The sequence below is a fragment of the Ciconia boyciana genome, chromosome 8 (genome assembly GCF_034638445.1).
Source record: "Ciconia boyciana chromosome 8, ASM3463844v1, whole genome shotgun sequence".
Taxonomy (NCBI): domain Eukaryota; kingdom Metazoa; phylum Chordata; class Aves; order Ciconiiformes; family Ciconiidae; genus Ciconia; species Ciconia boyciana.
In genome coordinates, this window is record NC_132941.1 from 23,840,023 (window position 1) to 23,862,798 (window position 22,776).

General features: G+C 60.3%; 1 protein-coding gene across 7 annotated transcripts; it reads left to right on the forward strand.

Moving 5' to 3' along the window:
• Positions 1 to 9,390: 9,390 nt before the first annotated feature.
• Positions 9,391 to 22,433, forward strand: AP3B2 (adaptor related protein complex 3 subunit beta 2). Of its 7 annotated transcripts, none has more exons than XM_072871011.1 (27): positions 9,392 to 9,562; positions 12,738 to 12,813; positions 12,931 to 13,005; positions 13,141 to 13,236; positions 13,324 to 13,484; positions 13,626 to 13,692; positions 14,515 to 14,697; positions 14,812 to 14,991; positions 15,228 to 15,325; positions 15,618 to 15,672; positions 15,823 to 15,894; positions 16,051 to 16,113; positions 16,348 to 16,480; positions 16,563 to 16,672; positions 16,748 to 16,924; positions 17,048 to 17,195; positions 17,297 to 17,415; positions 17,642 to 17,753; positions 18,516 to 18,705; positions 18,780 to 18,948; positions 19,034 to 19,088; positions 19,451 to 19,557; positions 19,665 to 19,896; positions 20,013 to 20,097; positions 20,750 to 20,847; positions 21,569 to 21,707; positions 21,933 to 22,433. In XM_072871011.1, exons 1-27 carry the CDS (start codon positions 9,450 to 9,452, stop codon positions 22,081 to 22,083), a joined length of 3,264 nt encoding a protein of 1,087 aa, XP_072727112.1. In that variant the 5' UTR covers positions 9,392 to 9,449; the 3' UTR covers positions 22,084 to 22,433. The 7 variants fall into 7 exon arrangements, with proteins under 7 accessions (XP_072727115.1, XP_072727112.1, XP_072727113.1 ...); XM_072871012.1 differs by having other exon boundaries at positions 16,874 to 16,924; positions 17,009 to 17,195; XM_072871013.1 differs by having other exon boundaries at positions 16,880 to 16,924; positions 17,009 to 17,195.
• The last annotated feature ends 343 nt before the right edge of the window (positions 22,434 to 22,776 follow it).

Consider the following 22,776-nt stretch of genomic DNA (forward strand, 5'->3'; position numbering starts at 1 on the left):
CCGCCATCTGCAGCAGTGGCCGCCCTCCTCCCTCGGCAGAATTATGACGCGGGGCTAATGCGGCAGGAGCAAGCTGTCACCTCGCCCTGCCCGTCCCTTGTCCACAGCTTAGGTGCCTCCAGACCCTTCAGCAGAGCTTCACCCATGGGTGAAACAACCCCTGGTGCCCAATCCGGGGGCGCCGGGAGCACCCGCACCCCAGGGTGCCAGCCCACCCATCGGTGACGCGGGGACCCAGGCGCCCGGTGCCAGGGGACAATGGGGAGCTGCCAGCATGGTGATACATGCTGAGTCGGCTAATTTGCCAGTCCCCTCCTCACCGTCAGGTAAAAGCCAGCTCCAGAGCAGGGATTTGGGAGGGGGATTAGCCAGGCCAACCATCTGCTGCAGGCCAATCCTCAGCATGGCCAGGAAAGCCAATAATTACAAAAATATGGTTTTCCACCCTGTTTCTCCATTACACCCAGCTGGGTGCTGTCCCCAGGGTGGGGTCCCCATAGAGCAGCACCCTATCCCCCTCCCAGGGCTTAGCACCCCATGAGCACCCAACCCAGGCACCCAGGGGGCCTCAACCTGGCCTGTTTTCAGGGAGTGCCTTGAGCAGGCCTGATGCCACAGCCAAGGGGCTGCAAGCAGTGGGGTGGGGGTGAAGGAGCAAACATTAAAGCCCGTGGCGGGGTCGTGACTCAGCTTGGTGACAGACGCTGGGGCAGATGCCATGGGATTACCCAGCCTAAAACCTTGGGATCTGTCCCCCTTCCCCCCACAGCAGGCAGAGAGCATTTAATTACTAATTTACTAATTACCCAAAGATGCTGGCAACGGGCTTGAAACCTGTGGTCAGGAGCAGCCCCAAGGCTCCAGCCACCCTAATCCCACTGGCTGTGGGGAGCTGGTGGATGCGCCCTGGCCAGGGGACAGCTCGGTTGGGGACATTGGGTGACCCAGGAAGGCACCTCTGTCCTGGTAGCCCTGCTCCTGCCAGTGATGGCATGGGGTGGTGGGGACCAGGAGGAGACAATGGGGACCAAAGGGAGATGGTGGGGACCAAGAGAAGATGGTGGGGACCAAGAGAAGATGATGGGAATCAGGAGGAGATGTTGGGGACCGAGGGGAGATGGTGGGGACCAGGAGGGGATGATGAGGACCAGGAGGAGACAATGGGGATGAAGGGGAGATGACAAGGACTAGGAGGGGACAACAAGGATCAGGAGGGGGTGATGGAGAACAGGAGGAGATGGTGGAGACCAGGACAGAATGATTGGGAACCAGGAGGAGATGAAGGGGACCAAGAGGAGATGGTGCTGACCAGGAGAGGATGATGGAGACCAGAAGGAGATGGTGGGGACCAGGAGGAGGTGATGGGGACTTGGAGGCGATGATGAGGATCAGGAAGGGACAATGGGAACCTGGATGTTTTGATGCTGACCAGGAGACAATGATGGATAGTGGAGAGCAGGAGGTGATGGCAGGGACCAGGAGGGGATGATGGAGACCAGGACAGGACAATAGGGACCATGTGGGGACAACGGGGACCAGGAGGGTGTGATGGGGATCAGGAGGGTGCAGTGGGATGCAATAGGGGTGGATCGGGATCATGAGGGGATAGTGAGGACTGGGATGGGATGATGGGGACCAGGAGGGGAAGATGGGGATCAGGAGGGGAGGATAGGGACTGGGAGGGGCCAATGGGAAGCAGAAGGGGACAATGGTGACAAATAGGGGCCAAAGGAACCTAGAGGGATGATGAGGACCAGGAGATGATGATGGAGTCCAGGAATGGCTAGTGAGGACCAGGAGGGGATGGTGGAGACCAGGAGGGGACACTAGGGACCAGAATGGGGTGCTGAGAACTGGAGGGTACATCAGGACAGGACAACGGGGACCAGGAGAGGATGGTGGGGATCAGGAGAGGACAAGAGCAACCCAAAGAAGGCACAAAGGTCTGGGAGGGTACAAGATGGCTGTGGGACTGGAGGTGGCTGGGAAGGGTTAATGCGGCTGCCTGGCACTGAGCCGTGTCCAGGCCAGGCTCCGATTTCAGCTGTAATTAGCTCTTGTTTACTGGAGGCTCCATGATAAATGATGCTGTGGAGGTTGCCTTATGACAGAGGGTGACAGCTCCAACACCATCCGCCCCAAGCCCTGCCAAAGCCTTCAATGACCCCCCGGCGCAAGGATTAAAGTTTAATGTGGCTCTGGAGCTGACCCTGGGCACGCACCGCCCCCGGGAACACAGGGCTGGGGACAGGCTGATGGCCTTGGGCTGCCTTCAGGGCAAGCATTTTGGCACCAAGAGGTGTTTTGGCACCAGCCAGGTGGCCACTGGCTATCAGTGTATCATGGCCACGGGGCTGTTTTGTGACTCCTTTGGGGTCACCCAAGGGGTTTGTTGATGAAATGTCACAGCAGATTGGGTTTGTCCTCCTGGGACTGGCCCTGCAGGATGGGCTTGGTGCCATGGTGGGGCCGGTCAGTGTGGTCCGGGCACATTCCTGGGCACCGGTGGAGCCATGTGCGGGTGCCAAGACCCATCACGGTGCTCACTGGGGCGGGTTGAGGTCCAGTCCGGCGGCCATCTTTGGAGCAGCAGCTGCTTGGGGACCATGGTGGAGCGAGGGGATCTCGGAGGCATCCCCAAGGCAAGGGAGCAGGGCACATGCAGTGGGCAGAGTGCCAGGGCTGGCATGGTGCCTGAGGCTGCAGCTTGGGTTTTGGTAGGGCAACGTGGCACCACAACTGTTTGGGGACAGAGAGGTCCCCAGGGTGGGGCTGGGCACAGCCCCTTGTCTCCAGCTCTCTGGACATCATGTTTTCTCCTTGCAGATGAACCTCCTCGCTCAGGTAACGGGGGAGCCGGCAGGGAGGGTACCTGCACCAGGCAGTCCCCCCCCTCTGCTGTGACACCTGGCACCCACAGACCCCACAGCTGGGACCTGCCTGATGCTGAGTCTGGGGGTGGAGGGGGGTGGGGGCAGGGGGTCCTGGGACGCTGCTGTGGGCTGGTGATGGGTGCTAGCAGGGCTGGGTGCTGGCAAGGGTGGGTGCTAGCAGGGGTGGCTGCTAGCAGGGGTGGGTGCCAGCAGGGGTGGGTGCTAGCAAGGGTGGGTGCCAGCAGGGGATGCGTGCTAGCAGAGGTGGGTGCCAGCAGGACTGGGTGCTGGCAAGGGTGGGTGCAAGCAGGGGTGAGTGCCAGCAGGGGTGGGTGCTAGCAGTGGATCGGTGCTAGCAGGGTATGGGTGCCAGCTGGGGATGGGTGTCAGCAGGGGATGGATTCCAGGCTTGCTCTGCCCCCTCTCCCCACAGGTGAGCACGCTGGTGCAGACCCTGCAAGCCCTGGACGGGCCATTGCTCCAGCCCCGGCGCTGGCTGTGCTCCTGGGTGCGACAGGTTTGGGGGTGCTGGAACAGAGACCCTGGCCAGGGCCTCAGGCAGGGGGATGGCAGCAGTCTGGGCAGGGGCTATGCCATGACGCTGGTGCCGTGGGTCGCATCTCCCCAGCGCACCGGGGCTGATGCCAGGTGTTTGTCCCTCCAGGTGAGCAGCTCCAGGCAGGTAAGTGCCAGCACCACATACCCTGCACTACCCATCTCACTCCCGGCACAACAGGGCCAAACTGGGCACACCCTGCCTTTTCCTCCTCAGCACCTAGAGGAGATGGGCCCTTCTTGGAGGGTTTCCCCATCCATGGAGACCCAAGCTGTGCCCAAGCCACCAGGGATGGGGGGTGAGCCAGCGGGTCGGTGGTGCTGCTGCTGTCCCTGGGGCACCGGTGGCCCTGAAACATGGACGGGTTCCCAGGCAGTGGCCGGGGCGGTAAGCACGGCGGCGTTCTTCCTCTGCGAGGGGCTGCTGGGCCAGCACTTTGATGTGGTCCCCGATGGGGTGGCCGAGCCCCAGCCCGGGGACCTCTTCCTCTTCCCGCTGGCCTCGGGGGGCCCCAGCTGGTGGGGCGCCCATGCCGGTGTCTACTGCGGTGATGGGGAGATCATCCACCTGGAAGGTGAGCCCCAGGAGGTGGTCATGTCATGGGGACATCCCACTGGAAGGGACACGGGGTGCAGCATCCCCTTCACCCCGCAGGCAGCTCAGGGATGTCCCCATTGGGGATCGTGGCCAAGCATGGCAAGAGCCACCTCCTGCGGACGTGGGGCCCAGCCAAGGTGCTGCGTAAGAAGGGAGGGCTGGATGTGGCTGCCCTGCAGCAGCGGATTCGGGTGGCCATGGAGCAGGTGGTGGAGTACAATGCTGTCACTTGCAACTGCGTCCACTTCGCCCTCACTCTGCTGGGGCTGAGCCAGCTCACCGGAGTCATGGTGGGTGCCACCGCCATGGTGCTTGCCACCACCCCAGGGAACCATGACGCCCACCCTTGCCAAGCATCACCGCAGCCCATCTTCTCTCCCAGGTGTCCCCAGCACTGCAGTGATGGAGGCAGCGATGCGCCCAGGGGACACGCAGGGCTGGAGCATCCTTCCCCGCGGGACCAGCATTGCACCGGTGGCTTTGGCATCCCTCTTGCATGGCAATAAACGGTTGCACAGAGAGCCTGTGCCAACCCTGTTTTATTTGTGTTGGGTTTTTGCTTTTGCTTTCCTTTTTCCAGAAGCTGCTGGCGAGCATTGTCCCACCTTGGCACATCTTGAAGGTACAGCCGCTCTTTGTTCCCCGTTACCTCCTGAGACAAATAGATGCCTCTTTTGCTGCCAGCATTTGATTTTGAGCATCAAAATAAATAAGTCCCTGGGCTGCTGGGTTGGAAACTGGCCAAACGGCTGGACCAGGTCTGGTTGGAGGCCAGTCACTGGTGGCATACCCCAGGGGTCAATACTGGGTCCAGTCCTGGTCAACATCTTCATTACTGGTCCTGTTGACAGGGCAGAGCATACCCTCAGTGAGTTTGCTGCTGACACCAAACTGTGAGGGATGGCTGATGCGCCAGTGGGTCATGCTGGCACCCAGAGGGACCTGGACAGGCTGGAGAAATTAGATAACAGAAACCTCATGAAGTCCAACAAGGAGAAGGTGCAAAGTCCTGCGCCTGGGGAGGAACAAGCCCAGGCACCAACACATGCTGAGGGGGCGACCAGCTGGAAAGCAGCTTGGCAGAAAAGGCTGTGACGGTCCTGGGGAACACCAAGTTGACCAGAAATGAGTCATTGGGGCACAGTGAAGGCCAACAGCGTCCTGGGCTGCATTAGGAGGAACATTGCCAGCAGGTCTAGGGTGATGATCCTTGCCCTCTGCTCAGCACTGGTGAGGCCACCCCTGGAGTGCTGGGTCCTGTGCCGGGCTCCTCAGTACAAGAGAGACAGGGACATACTGGAGGAGCCACCAAGGGTCTGGAGCATCTCTCGTATGAAGAGAAGCTGAGAGAGCTGAGGCTGTTCAACCTGGAGAAGAAAAGTCTCAGGGGATCTTATCAGTGTGTATCAACACCTGATGGGGGGAGTAAAGAAGATGGAGCCAGGCTCTTCTCAGTGGTGTCTAGTGCCAGGACCAGAGGAAATGGACATGAACGGAAACACAGGAGGTTTCCTCTGAACATCAGGAAAGAGTTTTTTCACTATGAGGGTGATGGACCCCTGGCACAGGTCACCCAGGGATGTTCTGGAGCTTCCATCCTTGGAGGTATTCAAACATCATCTGGACATGGTCCTGGGTAAGGAGGTCTAGGTTAAGGTTGGACCAGATGACCTCCAGAAGTGCCTCCAACCTCAACCGTTCTGTGATCCTGTGAACATGTTCCTCCACTGGGATTATTCAGAGCTGCTTCAGGTCTCTCTCCAGGCTTTCTTTTGGGGAGTCTTGCAGTTCCCACACTCACGGGAGAGTTTCTGGGAGACTTCGCTCCCACCAGAGGGGAAGTTTAGTTCCCCACACAGGGGAAATGTCCCCGTGGCTTCTAAGGAGAAGGGAGCAAAAACGAGAAGCTGGGTGCCTGATCAGGCTAGGGCTGGAGGAAGGTCTCTCAGAGGTGGGTGGGAGGTCACTGCATGGCACGCACTTTTGGAGATGTCCTGCAGCTCCTCTGACTCAAGAGCGTTTCCAGGACCTCCCATGTCACCTCCCTCCATTCCTAAACTTAACTTTCAGGTGGAATTAGCAAATTAAGCCAAGCTTTAAGAGGTGGGAAATCCCATCCAGGGGTTTTCTGGACTTTGTACTGCTTTTTGGTTTTGCTTTCAGCTTTTCTCCCCCTCTCACATACATCAGGAAGCATGTGAGGTCAGGTTTGGCCCTGGTGCCTGCTGTCCCACCCATCCCAGCTGCATTTCTCACAGCCCTTGGTGGAGGTGCCAGCAGCCTGGCTCTGTCACCGGCTCTGTCCTAGGGACATCACTGCTAATGAGCAGTAGTAGCCTGGTAAGGATGCTCCCATCTTTGCACCCCATTGCAGGCAGCTGCCCACGCCACTGTCACGCTGGGACCAGGGGGGGACAAAATGAATGGTGCTTGTCCCAGGATTCTCCAACTCGAAGGAGATGGGAAGGACAGGTGATTTTTGCCCAAGCCAAGCCATTGTGGCTGGCAGGAGCCATCACGGGCAGGATGTGATGGCAGGGTGGGACCCTGCCCTCCATGCATGGGCAAGAAGGCATGGGCATGGCGCTGATGCCCCATTTCTGTTCCTCTCTCCTTGCAGATGTCAAGCAGCTCAGTAAGCAGGAGCTTGGCAAGACCTCCGCTGGCAGCGTGGGGGCTTGGGGGGTGTTGGGGGGCGATGGGGCCAATTCCGCTGCCTCCTCATCTTCCCTCCCCAACATGGTTAGCAGAGGGAGAATGAGGCGATCAACTTTCTGCTGTTCAAGAGCATCCCCGGGTGCAGGGAGGTCTTTGAGGAGGTGTCAGAGACCAAGTTGCAGCTCAGGGACATCTTGCTCTTCCCCTTGGACATCAGGTCTAACCTCCTCAGCAGCAGCTTCAAACACGCAGCCGTCTGCTGCGGGGACAGGGAGGTCATACACTTCCAGAGTAAGTGCCCAACCCCCTGCTCCTGTTTGGGATGTGGCAGTGGCCAAAAGGCAGCTGGCAGCACAGTGGCTGGGCCAGGGCGATGGGTGGCTCTCGGTTTTCCAGACACAAGCTGGCAGAACAGTGGTCAGATCAGCAAGGAAGGCTTCAGAGCCATGAAAAGGGAGAGGGGGAAATGCAAGATTTAGTGGAAAAAAGGCAGGATCAACCTCTATGACTTCCGTAGGAAAGTCAGGGAGGCAATGAGCAGTGAAGCCAACTATCAGTTGGGCAAAAACAACTGCATCCACTTTGCCCTCTACCTCCTGGGCTTGGTGGACTTCTACATGCATCTGGTGAGCATGGAGCTGGGCGTCACAGCTGTGGTGGGACAACTCCTGCACCCACAGCCAGCCCTGCATTTGCATCCTGACCCGATTCCCCCTGGGGCTGGCCCATGGGCAGTGGGGACTGCAGTGGGGACAGCAGTGGGGACAGCCAAGCCCCCATGCATGGATAGCTTTCACTTGCAGGTGGAAATCCAAAATGAAGGTGGCAGCTGTGGTGGTGGGCCCGTGAGTATCCCTGGTGTCAGCCCTCCCCAGCAGGGCTGTGGGGTACCTGGGAGGGCTGTGGGGGCCCCAAGAGGGCTGGTGTCTCCAGGAGGGGTGCAGTCCCTGGGAGGGATGCAAGGTCCTCAAGAGGGCTGGGGTGTCCAGAGGAGTTGGGGTCCCCAAGAGGACTGGGTCCTTAGGAAGGCTGGAGTCTTCAGGAGGGCTGCAGTCCCCAAGAGGGCTGGGGTAACTGGCAGGGCTGTGGGGTCCCCAGGAGGGATTGGCTCCCCAAAGAGGGCTGGGTCCCCAGGGGGTTGGGGGTCCATCAGAGGACTGTGGTGTCCCAAGAAGAGCTGAATCCCCAGGAGGACTGTGGGGTCCTGAGGAGGGCTGGGGTCCCCAGGATGGCTGGGTCCCCAGGAGGCTCTGGGGTCCAAGGGAGGGCTGGTTCCCCAAACACGGGAACTCCAGGAGAGCTGTGGGGTCACCAAGGAGGTCTGGGTCCCAAGCAGGGCCAGGATCCCCAGGAGCACTGTGGGGTCTCTGGAAAGGAGGATACCCCGAGAGCCTGGAGTCCCCAAACAGGGCTGGGGTCCTTGGGATCCCTGCGGGGTCCCCAAACAGGGCTGGGGGTCTCCAAAGGGGGCTGGGGTCCCCAGGAGGGCTGGACTCCAGCTGCCAGCGCTGGCGGGGGACCCATCTGCACAGGGCAGGAAGGGCAGGGGGCCAGGGGTTGCTTTCCTCTTGCTGGAGCTTAATTGCTGTGCATTAATTAGATGCTTTATTAAATTTTGCTACCTGAAATGTGCCCATTTTCCCTCACTGGCTCACTCCTGCGTGATGGGGTGAGAGAGCTGCCTGGCTGGCAACCAGCCTCTCTGGGCTTGTTAGCTAAGAAGAAGAAGAAGAAGAAGAAGAAGAAGAAGAAGAACTTAAATATCTGCCTATATCAATAGTTTAATAATAATAATAATAATAATAATAATAATAATAATAATAATAATAATAATAATAATAATAATAACAATACTAAGAATAAATCATATACTCTAATACAATACATATCATATATATCATATATATCATACATCATACATCATATATAATATACTATATAATGTATAACAATATATAATGTAATATGATAGAATAGAGAATAGAGAATATAGAATGTAGAATATAGAATATAGAATAGAATGGAATAGAATTAATATAGTCTGCAATATAATGTAGTACAATAAATTACATATATAACACATAACATAACATATAACATAACATAACAATGTAGAATGTAGAATGGATTATGGACTATGTATAATATAGTATGATAGAATATAGAATAGATATAATAGAATTCATATACTCAGTAATACCATATAATATAATGTAATGTAATATGTAACATGTAATATATGGTATATAGTATATAATATGTAGCATATAATATATAGTATATAATTCTGGTAATAATGTATACTATCTAATGTATTATGTATGAAATAATATAATATAATGCAATATAATATGTGATAATATATTATATAATGTGATATGATTATATAATATAATACAATGTAAATACGTATAATTATACAATCTATCATGATGTATGCTATATGAGCTATATGATAGATACTATATAGTCACATCCCAAACACTACTACTAATAATGTCCCAGATTACGCCCATTTTACCGCTGACTAGCACCCAAGCCTGTGCGGGTGTGTGAGGGTACGGGGCTGGGGACCCCTTTTGGGGGTGCAAAGCCCCGCCCCCGGTTCAGGGAGGGGTCGAGCCGCCTGGGCGATGCCGCCCTGAAACCGAGCATCCCTGGAGGGTGGGGAGCGTGGGGAGCGTTAGGGCGGGCCTCGTCCCCGCATGACGCTGACATCAGTCCCGGCATCCCAACCGGCCGCATCCCGACCGCATCCCGCCGCCATGGCGGCCAGCCCGGCCTACGGGGAGGAGAAGGGGGGCTCCTCCAGCCTGGGGGAGCCCGAGTACGGCCACGACCCCGCCAGCGGCGGCATCTTCTCCTCCGACTACAAGAGGTGGGGACGCCGCGGGGGACAGGCCGAGCCTGGCCGGGTGGCCGCCATCGCAGACCTTGGCCGCCATCCCCGCTGGGGACGTGGGACTCGACGGGGGGCTGGCCACGGTCCCCGGGGTGGGGACGGGGATGAGGATGAGGATGGGGACAGGGGACGCGGTAACGCCGGCGCCACTGCAGGTTGCAAAGGCCGGGGAGGGTTTCGGGGGAAAACCAGGGGGTTTTGGAGACGGTGTGGCGGGGGCGGTGCGCGGGGACCCCCCACTGCACCCCCCACCCTGGGGCTGGAAGCACCCTGGGCACGGTGCCCCCCAGGCTCTGCTGGCTCCCGCAGCTCTCACAGGGGTCCCCGGGTGACAGCACCCCCCCTCCGAGGTCCCCAGCGCGGGGGCGGGAGGGGCTGAGAAATGTCACCACTGTGTGAGGCAGGCTGCTGGGGGTGGGACAGGGACGCAGAGGAAGGTGGGGGGGTCCCCGGAGCTGCGGGAACGTGGGAGTCCCTTTGTCCCCCCAGCCCTGGCAGTGTCCCCCACTCTGGATGTGTCCACCACCCTGACCTGCTAGCAGTGTCTCCCCTCCCTGACTCGCTGACGGTGTTCTCCATTCAGGCAGTGTCTCCCATCCCTGGACCCCTCCCTAATGCCGCAGCACTGTCCCCCTGTCTGGCAGTGTCCCCCCAGCCCTGACCTACTGGCAGTGTCCCCCACTCTGGATGTGTCCCCCCAACCCCCAGTCTGGCAGTGTCCCTCATCCCTGACCCCCTGGCAGTGTTCCCCCATCTGGATGTGTCCCCCCTCCCTGACTTGATAACAGTGTCCTCTGGTCTGGCAGTGTCCCCCCTCCCTGATCCCCTGGCAGTGTCCCCCACTCTGGCAGTGTACCCCCAGCCCTGCCCTACTGGCAGTGTCCCCCACTCTGGATGTGTCCCCCATTTGTGACCCACTGGCAGTGTCCCCATCTCACAGTGTCTCCCCCTTCCCTGAGCCCCTGGCATTGTCCCCTACTCTGACAGTGTCCCCCAGCCCTGACCCCTTGGCAGTGTCCCCCACTCTTGCAGTGTCCCCTCCTCCCTGATGCCCTGGCAGTGTACCCCTGTCTGGCAGTGTCACGCTCCCTACCCCTGGCTGTGTCCCCCAGTATGACAGTGTCCCCCAACCCTGAGCCATAGGCAGTGTCACCCAGTCTGGCAGTGTCCCCTCCCGTCCCTGCCCCTCTGGCAGTGTCCCCCAGTCTGGCAGTGTACTCCCCATCCATTACTGCCTGATAGTGTTCCCCTATCTGGCAGTGACACCCCAGTCCAGACCTGCTGGCAGGGTCCCCCAAGCTGGATGTGTCCCCTCATCCCTGCCCTGCTGGCAGTGCCCCAGGCTGGCAGTGTCTCCCCATCTGGCGATGTTCCCCCTCCCTGACCCCCTGGCAGTGTCCCCTAGTCTGGCAGTGTCCCCCATCCATGACCTGCTGGCAGTGTCCCCATCTCGCAGTGTCCCCATCTCACAGTGTGTCCCCCTTCCATGAGCCCCTGGCAGTGTTCCACTATCCCCAAGTCTGGCAGTGTCCCCTGACTTTGACCCCCACTGTCAGTGTCCCCCAGTCTGGCAGTGTGCTTCCAGCCCTGACCTGCCATCAGTGTCCCCCCATCTGGCAGTGTCCCCTCACCCGACCCCAGTGGCACTGTTCCCCAGTCTGGCAGCGTCCCTCAGCCCTAACCACTCTGGCTGTGTCCCCCAGTCTGGCCAGGTCCCCCCATCTCTGACCCCCTGGCAGTGTCCCCCAGTCTGGCAGTGTCCCCCGATGCCTGACCTGCTGGCAGTGTCCCCCAGTCTGGCAGTGTCCTCCGCATCCCTGACCCCCAGGCACTGTCCCCATCACCTGCACGCTGCCCTTCCCTGGAGCCTGTCCCTTTGTGGCCACACCAGATCTGTCACTGTCTCTATGAGCCGTACATGGCACATAGGGCAAGAGAAATGCCCCCCAAGTGCCACCCCATTACCCAGGTGGGACACCCACAGGTGTGTCCCATCATGCCACTGCACCACCCAGGTGGGTGTCCCTGGCCAGGACTGAGCCACTCAAAGCACCCAGGGAAGGAGCTCCCTGCAATGTCTTCAAGCCCCAGCTGCATGACGGGTGTCACTTGGGACATGACACCCCAGGATGGCCTCGTCCACCAGGAAGTGCGTCGCAATCGCAGCTGCAACCCAACCCCAACAACAGCATCAGGTTTCAGCCGGCAGTGCTGGGAGGAAGAGCGGGGCCACAGCCCTGCCACCATCCCCAGGGCCACCACCCCCAGCCAAAGCCATGCTGTCCCTGCCGCTGGTGCAGAAGCTGCTGCGGCAGCTACCGGCGGGGCCAGCCAGGTGGCCAAAACCACCACTGAGCAGTGAACATGGCCGAGGAGGTGATGAGCCTAGTGCTGGCCACTAGGGCTGGACAACCCGCCTGCTACAGCGCCCTGCGAGCTGATGAGCTGCAGCCACTCGCCAGCCCCGAGCCCGTGGTGGCCACCAGCACTGGGCCACCACCGTGGTAAGACCCCCCCAAGGAGCCCCCCAGGACCCTCCAGCGACGGTGGCTCTCGCCAAGCATTGTCCCATGGGTGCCACCCCAAGCTGCTGTGGCTGGATGCAGCCTTGCAGGTCCCTCCCAGTTCCATGGGGATGGATATCCCTTAGAAGAGGGGACAGTAGTGACAACCAGACTTATAAAAGGGGACAGTGGTGGCATTTTCCCAGCCCAGGGAGGGGAACAGGGAAGGGCTCTTCTGCATCGGGGCACACCTCTCTGCATTGGGGCACACCAGTGCATCCATGTCACCATGCCCAGGAGGGGACAAGGGACACTCAGCCAAGCTGGGCTGGTGGCTGGGATGGAGCCAGTGATGGGCATCTGCTCCCTGGGAAGCGATCTGAGGACATCCTAGGATGACAACCACAGCCAGGCTGGGATGAGGTCCTCATCCCAGCGCCCAGGATGGGGACAGAGCTGGGTGTCAGCGCCGTGCCAGTCCCTCCGGCTCCTCTTTCAGCTGGCTGTAACCCAACTCCTGTCTCCATAAATATTGCACGGCAAAGGGTTGGGTTGCCAGCCTGATAGCAGGCTGGGAGCAAAAAAAAGACTAAAAATGGTTAAAAATGGCTAAAAATGGAAAATGGGATTTTTTTTTCACGGTGCAGGCATGATGACCTCAAGGAGATGCTCGATAGCAACAAGGATTCGCTCAAGCTGGAGGCCATGAAGAGGATCGTGGCGGTGGGTGTTGTGGCCACTGGCGGGGACCACTGCTAGTGCCAAGCTGTGCCGTGCTGAGCCGTGTCGTGCCATGCCATGCCAGCCACCCGGTGTCACACTGCTCCTTTACCCCCTTAGATGATTGCCCGGGGTAAAAATGCCTCCGACCTCTTCCCAGCTGTGGTGAAAAATGTCGCCTGCAAGAACATCGAGGTGAGGAAGGTCTTGGGTGGCCCTGGTGGCATCCATGGGTGTCCTCAGGGCCTGGTGCCTCCCCTGCAGGAGGCTTTTGGGGATGGGCTGGGTTTTGGGGGGCTCTGAGGTGGCCCCACCACCTTCACCCCACAGGTGAAGAAGCTGGTGTACGTCTACCTGGTGCGCTATGCAGAGGAGCAGCAGGATCTGGCCCTGCTCTCCATCTCCACCTTCCAGCGAGGACTCAAGGTGGGCTGGTTTGGGGACTTGGAGGAGGGTCTGGGGGGGCAGCAAGTCCCCCATGGCTGCACTGCAGCCCCCCGCATGTCCCCACAGGACCCAAACCAGCTGATCCGTGCCAGCGCCCTGCGGGTCCTGTCCAGCATCCGCGTGCCCATCATTGTGCCCATCATGATGTTGGCCATCAAGGAAGCTGCCTCGGACATGTCCCCATACGTGCGCAAGACAGCCGCCCATGCCATTCCCAAGCTGTACAGGTAACAGGGGGTTGGCTGCTAAATTCTGGGGGAACCAATAAGGGTCCAGTGCTGGGGTCTCAGCTGCTTATTGCAGGCAGGGACAGGCAGGGATGGGGGGGAGTTTGGTCCGGCTGCACCTGCCCTGCTCTTCCCTCGCAGCCTCGACTCAGACCAGAAGGACCAGCTGATCGAAGTAATCGAGAAGCTGCTGGCAGACAAGACCACGGTGAGCGGGACACCGTGTCTCCCCTGCCCCTAAATCTGGGGACATCACCATCCCTGCTGACCTGGCGTCCTCGTGGGGAGGCAGATGTCCCCACCAAATTGGTGTCCTTGTGGGGATGCAGCCATCCATGCAGAGCAGGGATCCTTGCAGTGATACTGCTGTCCCCACTGAGCCAACATCCTCATGGGGATGCTACCATCCCCACTGATATGGCATCCTCGTGGCGATGCAGCCATCCCCGCAGGGCTGGCATCCTTATGGAGATGCCATCGTCCCCACTGGTCCAATATCCATGATGGGATAAAGCCATCCCCAGAGCCAACATCTTTGTGGGGATGTCACTGTCCCCACCAAGCCAGCATCCTCATAGGGATGCCACCATCCCCACTGATCCAGCATCATCACAGGGATGCAGACATCTCCACCAAACTGGCATTGTTGCAGGAATGCAGCCATCCCTGCAGAGCTGGCATCCTTGTGGGGATGCTGCTGTCCCCAACGGGCCAACATCCTCGTGGGGATGCCACCATCTCCACTGAGCCAACATCCCCATGAGGAAGCCACTATCCCCACCAAACCAGCATCCTCACAGAGATGCCACCGTCACCTCCAAGTCAGCATCCTCACGTGGATGCTGCCATGCCCCCTGATCCAGCATCCTTGCAGGGATGCAGCCATCCCTGCTGAGCTGGCATCCCCATGGGGATGCCACCATCCCCACCAAACCGGCATCCTCACAGGGATGCCACCATCCCCATCAAGCCAGCATCATGATGTAGATGCCACCACATTGGTGAGTCACCCTGGGGTGTCCCTCCCCAGCTGGTGGCCGGCAGCGTGGTGATGGCATTCGAGGAAGTCTGCCCAGAGCGCATTGACCTCATCCACAAGAACTACCGCAAGCTCTGCAACCTGCTCATCGACGTGGAGGAGTGGGGACAGGTGGTCATCATCAACATGCTGACCCGCTATGCGCGCACCCAGTTCCTCAGCCCCAACCAGAACGTGAGTGCGGGAGCCTTGGGGTGCCCCAGGAGCCTCGGGGTACCCTGGGAGCCCTTGGGGAGGTGGGGTGAAGGAGGGTGCTGTTGGGGGGGTGCAAGGCATCCCACCTACCAGCAGGAGTCCCTGCTGGAGGAGAGCGTCGAGAAGGCTTTCTACGGCTCCGAGGAGGAGGACGCCAAGGACGCCAAGGCAGAGGCGGCCTCGTTGGCCAAGCGCAAGCCCTACATTATGGACCCCGACCACCGCCTGCTCCTGCGCAACACCAAGCCCCTGCTACAGAGCCGCAATGCTGCGGTGAGCCCCCCACTCCAGCCCTCCACCATCCCGAGGCCACCAGTGGTGTCCAGCAGCCTGAGCTCATGATGTCCCCACTGGCCAAGGAGCCACTGGGGTGCTTGAGAGACACCCAGGGATGGGTGTCCCCAGGGTCAGGCTTCCTCCAGGTGCTGCCAGGTGGGACTCTGGGGGACACAGCCATCCCTCGGGGTGTCCCTGTGTCCACTAGGTGACGCTCAGGTGTGTCCCCGCAGGTGGTGATGGCCGTGGCACAGCTCTACTTCCACCTGGCACCCAAGGCGGAGGTTGGTGTCATCGCCAAGGCGCTGGTGCGGCTCCTGCGGAGTCACAGGTCTGTGGTACGTGGGTTGCGGTGGTCCCCTACCCTGCCACCCCAGTTGGTGGGACCCATAGGGAGCCTCAAGACCCTGGGAGAGACCCCCAAAAAGCCCATCCCCGCAGGGATGTCAGGTTGAGGCAAATTGCCAAAAAAGAGGGCTTTTTGGCCCGGCCCAGTCCACACATGAAGTGGCAGCATCGTGGTGGCACCAGCCTCGTGGTGGCTCCAGCCCTGTCTTCACATGGACTTGCTGGGGCAGTCTGGCCCTGACCCACTGATGGTGGTCCCCTCTTTGTTCCCACAGTGAGGTGCAGTATGTCGTGCTGCAGAATGTGGCCACCATGTCCATCAAACGGCGGGTGAGTCTCGGACTTGGTGTGGGAGTTTTCCCTGTTGAGTCTGGAGTGGAATGAGGGCTAGCCGGCAAGATCACCAGGGCCAGCTGCCTGTGGGTGGCCTCAGCGAGGGGGGGACAGGGATGGCACTAACGCTGCTGGCTCTGCATGCAGGGGATGTTTGAGCCCTACCTGAAGAGCTTCTACATCCGCTCCACGGACCCCACGCAGATCAAGATCCTCAAGGTGAGCTGGAAACACCCAGCAAAACCCATCACTGATGGCTTTGGAGCTTTATGGACCCCTTCCATGGGGCCCAGCTGTCCTCCATGCCCTGGGGATAGGAGGACAGCAAGGATCCCGTGCCCTGGCACCATGCCCATCTCTTCCTCTTTCCCACAGCTGGAGGTCCTCACCAACCTGGCCAACGAGACCAACATCTCCACCATCCTGCGGGAGTTCCAGGTATGCCATGGCCCTACTGAGGCCACTGGGGTGCCACCTTGGCATGGCTCTGGGTGCCAGAACACCACCGTGGAGGGGACGGAGGGAGAGCCCCACCAAGAGGAGTGGGCTGAGGCCATGCCAACCCCATGGGTGGTTCCAAAGAGCCCCAACATGTGACGACCACATGGGGGGATGCCCGGCACTGGTATGTGGGTGACATGTCCTGTGTGTCCCCTCCCCATTCCTGCACAGACCTACATCCGCAGCATGGACAAGGACTTCGTGGCGGCCACCATCCAAGCTATCGGGCGCTGTGCCACCAACATCGGGAAGGTGCGGGACACCTGCCTCAATGGCCTGGTCCAGCTCCTCTCCAACCGGGATGGTGAGTGCATGTGGTGGGGGTGAAATGGGTGCTCCAGCGCTCTCGGGGCAGGACCCCACTGAGGCCGGGTCTCTGCCCGCAGAGCTGGTGGTGGCTGAATCCGTGGTGGTCATCAAAAAGCTGCTGCAGATGCAGCCAGCCCAACACAGTGAGATCATCAAGCACATGGCCAAGCTCACTGACAACATCCAGGTGGGTTGGGGTGTTGCGTGGCCCACAGGACTGGGGGAGTGGCAGTGGTGCTACTTGCCTGGGGGCATTTTGCAGGTGCCCATGGCACGGGCCAGCATCTTGTGGCTCATCGGCGAGTACTGTGAGCACGTGCCCAAGATTGCACCCGATGTGCTGCGCAAGATGGCCAAGTCTTTCACCAATGAGGAGGACATTGTCAAGTTGCAGGTCATCAACCTGGCGGCTAAGCTCTACCTGACCAACTCCAAGCAGGTACCAGAGACATGGCCCAACAGTGTGCCTCAGTTTCCCCACTGGGGAGGGAGATGCTGGTCTTGAGCATGTCCTCTGGTGCAGAGCAAGCTGCTGACCCAGTACGTCCTCAACTTGGCCAAGTACGACCAGAATTATGACATCCGTGACCGGGCTCGCTTCATCCGCCAGCTCATCGTGCCCACCGAGAAGAGTGGGGCCCTCAACAAGTACGCCAAGAAGCTCTTCCTGGCCCAAAAACCTGCTCCCATCTTGGAGTCCTCCTTCAAAGGTACCCAGCCCTGGTCACAGGGCATGGGGACACGGGGCCAGCTGTCACCACAGTGCTGCATGGCTGTCCCCGAGCTGCTGCCACTTCTCACCCCGCTTTAGATCGGGACCATTTCCAGCTGGGCTCCCTGTCCCACCTGCTCAATGCCAAGGCTGTGGGCTACCAGGAGCTGCCTGACTGGCCGGATGAGGCCCCCGACCCATCTGTGAGGAACGTGGAGGTGCGTGGAGCACCCCAGAGTGCAGGGCTGCATAGGGGGGCCAAGGTGGGGGCATTGTCTCGAGGTCTTGGGAGAGCCCCAGAAGGTGCCCAGGTGCTGCTCAGCTTCCCCATGTCCCCTCTCTGGTGCCCACAAACCCACCTGGGGACAGAAGGGAGGCAAGGGGTGCTGTTTGGGCCCCCCATCTATGGGTGATGGCCCTGCTCCACCAACCCTGTGCCAGCAGGTTCCTGAGTGGACCAAGTGCACCAGCCGGGAGAAGAGGAAGGAGAAGGTGGAGAAACCTTTCTACTCTGACTCAGAGGGAGAGTCAGGGCCCACAGAGTCAGCAGACAGCGGTAAGGACCTGGTGGCACGGCACAGCATGGGGTAGGGGCCACTGTGGTGGGGCATCATGCAGGGATCACTGTGGCAGGGACATCAGGCAGGTGCCACCATGGTGGGGCATGGGGCAGGAGCCACCATGATGGGGCATCAGGAAAGGGACACTATGGTGGGGCATGAGGCAGGGACCACTGCAGTGAGGCATCAGGCAGTTGCCACAATGGTGGGGCATCTGGCAGGGGACGTTGCAGTGGGGACATCCCATCGTGGTAAGGACGTGGCAGGGGACATGGAGGGGTGTGGCTGGGGGATGCAGGGACAAAGTGGGGGGAAGCAGGGATGTGGTGGGGGGTTGTGGGGATGCAGTGGGAAGATGTGGGGATGCAGTGGAGGAATGCAGGGATACGGTGGGATGCAGTGGGAGGATGTGGAGATGCAGCAGGATGCAGTGGGAGGATGTGGGGATGTAGCAGGAGGATGCAGGGATGCAGTGGGAGGATGCAGGGATGCAGCAGGATGCAGAGGGAGGCAGCGGGAGGATATGGGGATGCAGTGGAGATTCAGTAGGAGGGCCCAGAGATGCAGTGGGGTGGTACAGGGATGCAGCAGAAGGACACAGGGATGCAGAGATGCAGTGGGAGGATGCGATGGGGACGCAGCAGGTGTGGAGATGCAGTGTGATGCAGTGGGAGGATGGAGGGATGCAGTGGGACACAGCAGGGAGCTGTGGGGGCGTGGGGGGATGCAGCAGCAGGGCTGAGCTGTGCCCCCCGCAGAGCCCGAGTCTGTCAGCAAGGAGAGTGGCAGCAGCAGCAGCTCAGGCAGCTCCAGCTCTGGCAGCGAGGAGGAGGAGGAAGAGGAGGAAGAAGGCAGTGAGGAGCAGTCGGAGGACAAGGAGGAGGAGGAGAAGAGAACAAAGAGAAAGAAGGAAGGCTCCCGGAAGGCAGCCCCGGGGAGCACGGGCAGGTACTGTCTGGGTAAGTGGTGTGCCCCTGGCTGAACCCCACCCTGGCCCCCCCTGACCTGGGCTCTCCCTGCAGCCCCAGTGAGGAAGAGGAGGAGGAGGAGGGGGTGAAGAAGGCCAAGAAGAAGGCGTTGCAGGGGAAGAAGAGCTGCGCCGAGACCTCATCGGAGGAGGCCAGCACCTCCGAGAGCAGCTCCTCGGGCTCTGACTCAGGCTCCGAGGTGGAGGCCAAGTGGAGGAAGATGGTGAGGGCTGGCCTGGGCTGGGGGGCAGCGCAGGGACCCCCAGATCCCCCATTCACATACCCCCCATCTCTCTGCCCCTTTGCAGCCCCCCAGCAGCAGGGCCGGGCCCAAGGAGATCTCCCTGCTCGACCTGGATGACTGTGAGTGGCTGGCTTGGGCACACGGGATGGCCGTCGCAGTGGCACTGGGGAAACTGAGGCACGGGCACCCACCCCAGTGGGGTCAGGGTCCCACAGGTCCTTTGGGGGCTGCTGAGCTGGGACGGGGACCAGTGGGGTGAGCAGTCCTTGTCCCCAGAGGATGGCTGTGGGACACATGGCTGTGCCCGTGGGGTTGTGCCTACAGGGCTGTCCCCATGTGGCTGTCCCCACGGGCTGTGCCACTGGGGCTGTCTCCATGTGGCTGTCCCATGCGGCTATGCCACTGGGGTTGTCCCCATGGGGCTGTGGCTCATCAGAGCTCTGTTAACCCTTTCCTCCCCCCACACCACCACACCCTGCAGTCACCCTCGCTCCTCCCCAGCCCGTCCCCTCCAGCAGCATCGTCTCCACCAGCCTAGTGACGGACCTGGAGGGCCTCACGCTCACCGACACCTCCCTGGCACCTGCCGTAAGTGTCCCCAGTGTCCTTCCCGGCGGGTTCCTGGGACCCCTGCCACCCACGGGGGCCACAGAGAAGGGGTCAGCGGCTCACGCTAGTCCCTTGGTCCCTCGCAGCTGCTGAGCCCAGCATTCGGCACGGTGAGGACCTACGAGCTGCTGCACCGCATGGCAGGCGAGGGGCTCTCAGTCGAGTACTGCTTCAGCCGCCAGCCCTTCCCAGGGGACCCCCACATGGTGGCTGTCCAGATCCAGATCTCCAACAACACTGATGCTGAGGTGAAGAGCCTGCGGGTTAGCGAGCCCAAGCCGCTCTCCGGCATGCGGATCCAGGAGTTCCCTGAGATCGGTATGGCACGGCGGGGGGGTGGGGGGGGAGAGGGGGAGAGGGGCAGGGAGAGGGACAGGGACAGGGGTTGGCTGGTGGAGGGGACATGGGACGCAGTGGCAGCCCTATGCTTTCAGAGTGCCTGGCACCCGGGGACACAGCCAGCGTGGTGATGGGCATTGACTTCTGCGACTCTACCCAGGCAGCCAACTTCCAGCTGCGGTGAGCACCCGGCGCTGAGCAGGACAGGGCAGGTGTCTCAGGCAATGGGGACAGCGTGGAGTGCTCCAGGGATGGGGGACAGCGGGGCAGGACACAGGTGCTCCAGGGGATGGCAAAAGTGGGATGGGCACCAACATCCGACCAGGGGTCTTGGAGCAGCAGGGGACAGGTGACAGCCAGACAGGACATGGGGTACCCCAGGGGACGGGGGATAGCAGGACAGGGCATGGGGGGCCTCAGGGGACAGAAGGACAGGGTATGGGGTGCTCCTGGGCATTGGGGACAGCTGGACAGGCACCAACATCCTACCAGGGGGTGGAGGACAGCAGGAAGAGGCACCAGGGGACAGTGGGACATGGTCCCTCTGGGGGATAGGGGACAGCAGGATGGGCACCAAGGTCCTTCCATGGGAGGGGGGACACCGGGATGGGCATGGGGTGGTCAGGGGACAGCAGGACAAGCACCAGGGTCCCTGCAGGGGACAAGGAGGCGGCAGCAGCCCCAAGTCCAGCCTGACAGGTTCCCCCTATTCCCGAGACCTTTTGTGCCTCAGTTTCCCTCCAGCTGCCGCCTGCCCAGGGCAGGGATGGGAAGTGGGACCTGGGTGGGGATATTCTGAGCATGGGCCCCCCTCACCCACCTGTCTCCCCAGCACCCAGACGCGCCACTTCTACGTGTCCATCCAGCCGCCCGTGGGGGAGCTCATGGCCCCCGTCTTCATGAGTGAGAACGAGTTCAAGAAGGAGCAGGGTGAGTGGGGGACGGGGAAGGGGACAGGGACAGGGTGGCGCATGGGCACCCACCACCCCAGCGCTGATGCTCACCCCCCATTTTGTCCCCTCTGCTGCCCTCGCCGTGGCCCTAGAGCACCTCGCACGGCCAGGCGAGGGTAAGTGGCTGCTGGGCCAGTCCCTAGACTAGCTCTGCTCCCCTTGTCCCCTTCCTGCACCCGCCGGCCCATGGGTTGGGGTGACCACTCTGGTGCCAGCGTGGCCCCACCAGGTCCCTGTGCAGCGTGGAGGGCTCGTACCACCCCTGGCGCTCTCAGCACCGTGTCCGGTGAGTGATGGGGACACCCTGGCCCTGCGTCCCCATGCTCCTGGAGCAGCAGTGTCTCCACCCTGGCCCCGTGGATGGGGGTCTGCACTGAGCTTGGTGCCCTGCAGCACCCGGCCCCATCACTGCCAGTGACCAGAGGAGCCCGTCCCCAGGGACATGGCTGCTGCCACCGGGCAGGGATGCGAGGACGAGCCCGGGAAGGGTTGTGGAAGAAGGATTTTCCCAAATCCGTCTCTGCTGGACTGGAGAGGAGCAAGCAGGGCAGCCAGTTCGGGATGTCATGGGGGACCCAGACGCAGGGAGCTGGCAGCTGGAAGGGCTTGGTTTGGGGATGGCAAAACAGGGTCTGGCAGGGACACAGCCGCTGGGTGCGTGGCCGGAGATGGGCAGGTGCCTCTGCTGCCCACTCCAGGGAAGCTGACAGGCATGAGCGAGATCACGGAGAAGCTGACACTGCCTGAGAAATGCCAGAGTGACCACACCATCGTCCAGCAAGTGACCTCGGCCGCCAACGTAGGCCGCGTGCCCTGTGGTGCTGACAACGAGTACAGGTAGCTGGACCCCCACACCGGGACCAGGCAGGCACTGTTACCCCTCCGGTCCCACCCAAATCACAGCGGGGACACTCAGGGCTTCCTTTAGGACAAGGAGCCTGCATGAACCCACACATGATGGTGGCTGTGGGTGGCAGACGCCTCCCCACCGGAGCATCCTGGGGGACAGGAGGGTGACAGGGTGACAGCTCGCCCTGAAGCCCTGTGTTTGCCGGTGGGCAGGTTCGCGGCCAAGACAGTCACCAGTGGGAGCCTGGTGCTCATCACCCTGGAGCGACGGGAGGGCACTGCGGCCCAGCTCACCGTCAACAGCGAGAAGATGGTTATCGGCACCATGCTGGTGAAAGACATCATCCAGGCCCTTGCGCAGTGATGGCCAGGCCCCGCCGCACCCACAGCTCTGCCCTCCCATCCCCTTCTGCCCCACACCACTTCCCAAAATGCTTCCTGTCCCGATTTCTGCCATGTTATTCCCTGCCCCAGTCACCAGAGGGGAGGCAGGCAGTGACCCCTGGGCCAGCTTTGCCACTGGGAGGAAGGAGTGAGATGGGGCAGATGGGACACAGGGCAATGTTCTGCTTGGAAGGGCGGTCGCAGCTCCAGCCCCCACATGAGCACAGCGTGCCTCCAGCCCCTGGCCCCTCACCACTATCTCCCAGTGTAACCCCTATTTATTATGGCCAGGATCTCCCAATAAAGCTCTTCTCGAATCCGTTTCCTTCCTTTCCTCTGCTCTGTGTGTACAGTGGCCGGACTGCCCCCATGCTGGGCTCTGCCAGCCTCCCTAGGGGAGCAACAGGGGACATCAGGGGACCAGCCATCTCATAGGCAACTGTGGACGTGCGAGTCCCCTGGGGGTGGCACTGCTTGAATCGAGTGGCTGCTGGCTCTTGGAGAAAACCTGGCACCGACACACAGGGTCGGGGTAAACCCCACTGGGGCTTGGCAGAGGGTGGGAGGCATTCAGTCCTGATCAGGGATCTGAGGAGTCCTGGGAGTTTTCCAGCTATTTATTCAAAGCAGAATTGCTCGTGCTTTGACCGCAGAAATACCTGCTACGTCAGGG